This window comes from Triticum aestivum, chromosome 3B, assembly GCF_018294505.1.
Source record: "Triticum aestivum cultivar Chinese Spring chromosome 3B, IWGSC CS RefSeq v2.1, whole genome shotgun sequence".
Classification (NCBI taxonomy): domain Eukaryota; kingdom Viridiplantae; phylum Streptophyta; class Magnoliopsida; order Poales; family Poaceae; genus Triticum; species Triticum aestivum.
In genome coordinates this window covers 707,145,982-707,153,942 of record NC_057801.1, presented here as the reverse complement: position 1 = coordinate 707,153,942, position 7,961 = coordinate 707,145,982, and the positions used below count along the sequence as shown (strand labels likewise).

The 7,961-nt window shown below is 45.1% G+C and overlaps 1 protein-coding gene across 1 annotated transcript; it reads left to right on the top strand.

Moving 5' to 3' along the window:
- Positions 1-2,985: 2,985 nt before the first annotated feature.
- Positions 2,986-7,661, top strand: LOC123071901 (DEAD-box ATP-dependent RNA helicase 30). The gene is made up of 10 exons (XM_044495477.1): positions 2,986-3,184; positions 3,269-3,696; positions 3,876-4,055; positions 4,146-4,307; positions 4,388-4,542; positions 4,633-4,725; positions 4,977-5,062; positions 5,173-5,399; positions 6,883-7,116; positions 7,330-7,661. The coding sequence occupies exons 1-10, from the start codon at positions 3,126-3,128 to the stop codon at positions 7,428-7,430; spliced, it is 1,725 nt and encodes a 574-aa protein (XP_044351412.1). The 5' UTR covers positions 2,986-3,125; the 3' UTR covers positions 7,431-7,661.
- The last annotated feature ends 300 nt before the right edge of the window (positions 7,662-7,961 follow it).

Here is a 7,961-nt window from a genome sequence, read left to right as displayed (position 1 = left end):
AGATTGCTATTCGGAAGTTTTTTGTCAAAAAGTGAAGAGTGGGACGGGATCTGCACTTTTGTTAATATCTCTACTCCTAATGTCTCAGTTGGTAGGTCGCGTTCCGGGTTTTATTTTCGTCCCACCTCACCCGGTCTTTTTTGGTACTTCTTTGGTACTTGCTCCCACCTCCCGCTCAGCCGAGACGGTTTATTTTCGTACTCCCTCCCACCTCCCAGGTAGTTCCCTCCACGCAAAAAAAATCGAACCAACCAATCTCTACTCCTAATGGAGCAGTTGGTAGTCTTCGTCGGTCAATTTTTGTCCCACCACTTTCGTCCGGTTTTTTTGGTAGGTTAACTGTCGTAGATTTTTTTCGTCGCCTCCCCCACTTCATCGATTTATTTTCACTTCACCCTCTCACACAACGAAAAAAACTGAACGGATCAGAACTTTCCATACTGACGCAAATTATTTAGTAATGTCTTTATGTAAAAGAATCAATCACAATCAATCTCTAAAGATCAAATCTAAATTAATTAATCTTCATAACGTTTGTTTCCTTTCGAATCACGTCCATAACTTTCCTTCCTTGTTTGGGCAGAAACTGTTTGGTAGAAGAGATTAGGAAGCTTCCTATGAGTGTAATAATAGGAAGTATTCTTTTTCTTGATGATTCGTTTCCATGCATGATGATAGTAAATTATGCCAACATTCACCACTATTTATCAATGTCATCAATCGTATCCATTTCTACCAGTTTTAAGGGAATCTGCTCGCTATGTCTTTTTTAAGGGGATCCGCTCGCTAAGTCGTTGTCGCATGTTATTTTCACAAACAATCTCTACTCCTAATGGAGCAGTTGGTAGCCTCGTACGGTTTATTTTTTTCCTCCTCCCACCTTCCCTGGGTTTTTTTCATCCTCTCTCCCACCTCCCAATTTCATTGGTTTTTTTCATTAGTTTTTACTCGCCCCCTCCCACCTCCCAATTTCATCCGGTTTTTATTCGTCCCACCTCCCACCACCCCCTCGTACTGGTTCTTTTTTTCTCCACTCTTTACTTGCAAACCAATAATTTCCTAACATACAAAAGATCACGAATCTATCTTTCCTTACCCGAACCAATCGCGCCCTACATCAGTGCATTTCTTTATTAAGAAAACTAACACGTAAATCTTAACGCATTGCAAACAAATCCCGTTATGGACCTAATTAATTTATTATGGAATCTATACGTGGTCACATTGGTTCTTTTTCTCTCCACTCTTTCCTTGCAAACCACTAATTTCCTAACATACAAAAGATCACGAATCTATCTTTCCTTATCCGAATCAATCGATCCCTACATTAGTGCATTTCTTTATTAAGAAAACTAACACGTAAATCTTAACGCATTGTAAAGAAATCCCGTTATGGACCTAATTAATTTATTATGGAATCTGTACGTGGTTGCATCTCTCCCCTCGTGAAAAAATCGCATCCATCTCCCGTTAAAAAGGAAAAGAGAACATGAACGATCAATCCCACACTCTGCATCTCAGTAGCAAAAAATCGCCCCCGCCTCTGCTACTGCGCCTCGCTGTGTGCCTGGCTCGACCCATGCCTCGCCTGCATGGCTGGACGCCGCCGTCTCCACCGCCACGTACAAGAAAACGGTGGGCAGAACCATCCATTCAAATCGCACACCCCCACCCTCCTCCGCAATCCCTAGCCCCGCATCACCCTATCGCTTTCTCGCCTCTCTTTCCCCTCGATGTAGATGGTGCCGAGCGGCGGCCTCGAGCACCGACAGTGCCGCCCTCTCTATCTTCGCTGCATCGAGAGATGGGCCGAGGCTATCGTCGGTTCGCCGCTCACGATTGGGCCGCCTCCACCGGCTCCACCTAACGCGCACCACCGGCTCCACCTAACGTGCCCGATCCTCTTCGCTTTCGACCTTCCGGTGACCACATCCCTCCGCGCCTCCATCCATCATCCACAAGGCCACTCCCTGCACCCACCCTCCTAAATTCTCCATACCGGCGGACAATCACCGAAGATCCAAGTTGGCCCGATATCAATTTTCTTACATGCTTTCTTTATCAGTTGGTGATGGGAATGGGTTCCAATTTCTCTCTCTGACTGTGGATTCGCAGGCAAGAAGCGCTTCTACATGCATCCTCCTGTCGGTCCCTAAAGTACCAAGGTAAATGGTTGATGTTGCGTTTGTCTAGGATGATATATGTTGGCTCTGTTCCGGTTCATCCGAGCAATGGTGACTAATTTACTGATAATTTAATTATATTAATTAAATGAGTCGGGTGTATCGTCGTGCATTTATCTTGCCAGTAATGTTCTGTGATGCTCTGATGCACTTTGGGAATTGGTTATCTTGTCTTCAGTGCAGAACATTTGTTTATTAATGCATGAGAAGAATCCTTGTTACTACCTTGAACCTGTTTTATAATCCATATTGTTATGCACTAGCGTATGTGCGTGTGAAATAGATGGATTATGGTCCCGTACCCAATAAGATGGGTATGTGTGTGTGTTAGAGAGAGAGAGAGGGAGAGGGAGAGAGAGAGTGAGGAGGAGGGAGGGAGAGAGTGTGTGTGAGAATTTGATTGTAAAAAGGTCGTCAATGTCAGTTGATATGTATGAGAATATTAAATGTAATATTAACATAATTGATATTGAACTTTTAAAGTTAATGTGGCCCCGTTACAACGCACGGGTGTTCTTCTAGTATATATATGTAACCCTAGTTATTAGTGTTTTTTCAATGCGCACAAGTTATTAGTGCGTGGGCCTACCACGTCTGCTCCACGCCACGCAAAGCCCAAGATATTTAGCCCGGCCCGTCGACGCGCGGCGAGTTGCGTGAGGGACTTGTGCTCCTCGGACCCGCAGTCGGCAGACTATTCTCTGATTTCTGATACGTCGGCCACGAAACCTAGCCCCCGTCCCGTCCCCACACGCACCACCATCAAAAGCACACCCACCGCCCGCAAGCGCAAAGGCACGCCTCCACCCGCCGCCTCGTGCCCGACAGATCCACTCCTCCAAATCTATCCCCCCCCCCCCCCCCCCGAGCGTCCCCGGCGTCCTCGCTCCGCTAGCGCCCCCCCGTCGATCTCCGGCCAGCCCAATCCCCCACGCGGCCGCCATGAATCCCTACGCCGACAACCGCTACGCCGACCCCTCCTCCTACCGCGACAGGCGCAGGTACGTGCCCCCTTACCCAACCCTAGCTCGCTTGTTCCTCGATCTGATCTGATACGAGCTCGCTCTGTTGATTCCTCCGTGCAGCGACCTGGCCGCGGCTCCTATACTCGCCCCGCCGGTCCCCGTGGCCCCGGCCCAGAACCCCTACGCTGCCCCGTACACGCCCATGCCCCCCCCCGTCGCTGGCTTCGGCCAGGGCGGCGGAGGCTACGGCGGTGGCATGGGATACGGCGGTAGAGGTAGAGGCGGCGGTGGCGGTGGACCGGGTGGCTTCCGTGGCGGCGGTGGCAGAGGAGGCAGCAACGGGAGGGACGGGCTCGACTCGCTCTCCCTGCCCAAGGCGGACTTCCGGGGCCTTATACCGTTCGAGAAGAGCTTCTACGTGGAGTGCCCCGCCGTGCAGGCTATGTCGGACACGGAGGTGGCGCAGTACCGTCAGCTCCGGGATATCACCGTGGAAGGCCGGGAGGTGCCCAAGCCTATCCGCTTCTTCCATGAAGCTAACTTTCCAGGTATGCAGTGCTAGTTTGAAGCATAGCGTTATTCTAGCTGCGTGCTGCTTAAGCTGGGAGTGCTGCAGCATGCCTTGTATGAAGATGAACATGATTATGTGCCCTTTTCACTATGTTTGAACAGACTACTGCATGCAAGCAATTGCTAATTATGTGCCCTTTTCACTATGTCTGGACAGATTACTGCATGCAAGCAATTGCTAAGTCAGGATTTGTGGAGCCAACGCCTATCCAAGCTCAGGGTTGGCCGATGGCCTTGAAGGGCAGGGATGTGATTGGTATTGCAGAAACTGGATCTGGGAAAACACTATCTTACATACTACCTGGTTTGGTTCATGTTGGTGCACAGCCTCGACTAGGTATGTTCCTGTTGTTGCAGCATCATGTATATGTTAAATTGTTGATAGATTTGATCATCTTATATTAATTAATGATTGCAATGGATGTAGAACAAGGTGATGGCCCGATTGTCTTGATCCTTGCTCCAACAAGAGAACTGGCTGTTCAAATACAGGCAGAAGCTACAAAATTTGGATCATACTCGAGAACTAGAAGCACATGTATCTACGGTGGAGCACCTAAGGGACCACAAATACGTGACCTAAGGAGAGGTATTTAGTACTTCTACATACTTCTTTTTGGGAATAATGATTTCAAAGCTAACTCTGTTGCCTGTGATCTCTATTGCTAGGAGTTGAAATTGTCATTGCAACACCTGGCCGGTTGATAGATATGCTGGAAGCTGGTCACACAAACCTACATCGGGTTACATACCTTGTCCTGGATGAGGCAGATCGTATGCTCGATATGGGTTTTGAACCTCAGATTCGAAAAATATTGGCACAAGTATGTACTTCCAGAACTGACTACCAAATCTTATGATCTAATCCTGTTTCCATGTTTGCTTATGGTATTGCATGCTTCTGCTGTTGATAGATCCGTCCGGACAGGCAAACCTTGTACTGGAGTGCCACGTGGCCGAGAGAAGTTGAAACACTGGCTAGACAATTTCTGCAGAACCCTTACAAGGTGTGCATGCTTTCTGCTGTTGTCATTATTTACATTCCTTTTGTGATCTTTAATTCAAAAAGCACAGATACGGCCAAATCTGGTGTATCCATGTCTAAAATGCCGGCAGACATGGGGCACATAGGTTGATAGATCCGTCCTTACAGGCAAACCTTGTACTGGAGTGCCACATAAAGTTGAAATGTTGGCTAGACAATTTTGTTCATCCAGCCATCCACATTTTACATGTAATCCTATGCTATGCTATGCAGGTAATGATAGGAACAGCTGAACTTAAAGCTAACCATTCCATACAGCAAATTGTTGAAGTTATCTCAGATCATGAAAAATATCCCAGGTATGTACTACTCACATCCTATCTAGTAGTACAGAGTACACTAAGTTACAATTCAGTCTAATAATTACAGAACTGACAATATGTATTTGTTTCCACTTCATTTCTCACAGGCTAAGTAAACTCTTATCTGATCTGATGGATGGGAGCCGAATCTTAATATTTTTTCAAACAAAAAAGGAATGTGATAAGGTCACTCGGCAACTTAGAATGGACGGATGGCCAGCATTATCTATACATGGTGATAAAGCTCAGTCTGAAAGGGACTATGTTCTGGCAGAGTTTAAGAATGGGAAGAGTCCTATAATGGCTGCCACAGATGTAGCGGCACGTGGTCTTGGTATGGTGACTTGTTTGAATATTAGGATTATGTTATAGTTCCAAGTGCTCAGGGATGATAAGTCGGAGGGCTGTTCAGCTGCTTTTGGTTGAGTGAACTGAACTTGTGGGTTGGTGGTGTATGTGAGGTGCTATCATCATCTTTTCCTTCCGTTTGCCTCACTTCAGTTTCCATCTATCATGGTGACTAAGTTGTCTACGATTTAGAGACCTGTAGACCTGTGGGCTTTGCATTCGAGGGAGATCCTTAACTTGCTCTTAAAAAGGGCAATATACTATTTAGCTTCTGTTAGTTGATTTCTTTAGCACCTTCGCTTGAGCATCAATTATTTAATATGCATCTTAATGGTTTTCCAACTATCCCTGTAAGACATCTTCTGTAAGCATTGCTAAATATTTGTTGCTGTCTTCTTCGGTAAGTACCATCCTTCACATTCCTCACTATAAAAAACTGTACCATCTTGGGTAACTGCCAGTAGTCCATGTTTTGCTTCTTAACATCTTCCATTGCATTGATTTCTTGAGATAGTATTGCTAATAATTCTGCATGCACATATACCAACATGCCTAGTTATGCATATTGCACTCCCAATGCATCATATCTTAAGTTATACTACCTCCGTACCAAAATATAAGATGTTTTTAATGGCTAAACTAGCCTACAAAAACGTCTTATATTTTGATACAGAGCTTGTATCATCATATACATTAAATATGTGTTTAGATACAACTTCTCTAATGTTTTGTATCTTAGTGTTGTATTTAGAAGTGCTCTCATTTAATATGTTTTGTTAGACAAAAAGTATTAGTTGCCATGGTTTCAGTGATATGAGCTATATCTAGAGTAAGACAAGTTAAAACTCTCTCCATGGAGCACTGTGACCGCCCTTGTTGGTCTAAAGCAATAAAAGCGCTCACACAGTATGATTTGTATAGGTAATCAAGATAATTTGTTCTTCTTATAGAACTGTAAGGATCTCCCTGCCCCCTATACTTATTACCTGCTTAATACGTGTCCCTTGTCTGTCGGTATCACTGCCAATTGGTATAAAGATGGTTTGTAGTATTGTCATTGAAATCCTCAAGTTGACCTCTGATGAAGCACCTAAGCATTGCGGCCTGTGTTGGATTGGTGTGGACGACAGATTTGTTCTGGTTCACACGGATATATGTTGGTGTTGGTACATTATTGGATAATAGAGGTCACACTCTGTAAAAAAGGCTTGAGAGTTTAAGCACCATCAATTCCACATCCAGCAGTGATTGATACCCAGTTCAGTTCTGCAGCCCCTTCGACTTGTGTTAGCTGTAGATGTTGAAAGTGAAGCCTTGTGCAGTGTTCTTTGGATCTTGTCTAAGCCATGTGCTACCTTTCTGTGGAGATCGACAATGTTGATGCCCAGTGTGGTCCGCAGTGGTATTCAGGAATCAGGGTGACGCATTTATCTTGTTTGTATACTGATGATGGTCTTTTAATTTTGCAGATGTGAAGGATATTAAGTGCGTGATTAATTTTGATTTCCCGACAACTATCGAGGATTATATTCATAGGATAGGTCGCACTGGCCGTGCCGGTGCTACTGGGATGGCATTCACGTTCTTCACGCATTCCAATGCAAAATATTCAAGGAATCTTGTTAAGATCTTGCGCGAAGCTGGGCAGGTTGTGAATCCAGCGCTAGAAGCTATGTCCAAGTCCGCCGGTTCTATGGGAGGAGGTATGCACCCAAATATTCTCAAGTACTCCCTCCGTCCGAAAATACTTGTCATCAAAATGGACAAAAAGGGATGTATCTAAAACTAAAATACATCTAGATACATCTCCTTTTATTCATTTTGATGACAAGTATTTCCGGACGGAGGGAGTAAAATATTGCGTACTGTGCTTGTTTTGATTCTCTTTTGCTAATTTGGTCTTGTTTTGTATCCAGGAGGTAATTTCCGGTCAAGGGGCCGAGGTGGGTTTGGTGGTGGTGGGTATGGTGGTAACCGTTCTGGATCAAATTCCATTCCAGTACGTAGAAGATACTAAGACACAAAAATGAAGATCCATTCTGATGCTAGAAAAGACAAGAGCGTTGAAGTTTTATCTGTATACATTAGGCATTAAATTAAATGCATTTTTGGGGAATTTCTTTGAAATCCTTCTACTGTTAGAAGATCAAAACAAAAGTCATTCTTGATATTTTTGTACCGGAGCTCATATGAAAGGAACTCATGTATCAGCGACCTTAGATTACAATAGTCTTGTCGAAACAGTGAACTAAGCGTGTACCTTTGTGGCTAATTGTCGGAGGCTCTCTTCTAATTGGATTTGGTCATATGTTTTGTTGCTTCTGCATCTCTCTGTATACTGGAGGGCTTCCCCTTGTTTTCCCGTGTTAGGGCATCTCAAACAGGGTGCCGCAAACGTCCAGCAAATGTGATGTAGGTTTGCCGGTGTTCGGACCTCTCTGGCCCACCTGGAGCCCATGTCTTCCTCACTCTGTTCCTCCCCCTTTGTATCCGATCCTTCCTTTGGAGCCATTGTTGTACTGCTCCTGCCGCCTTGTGGACATGGCAG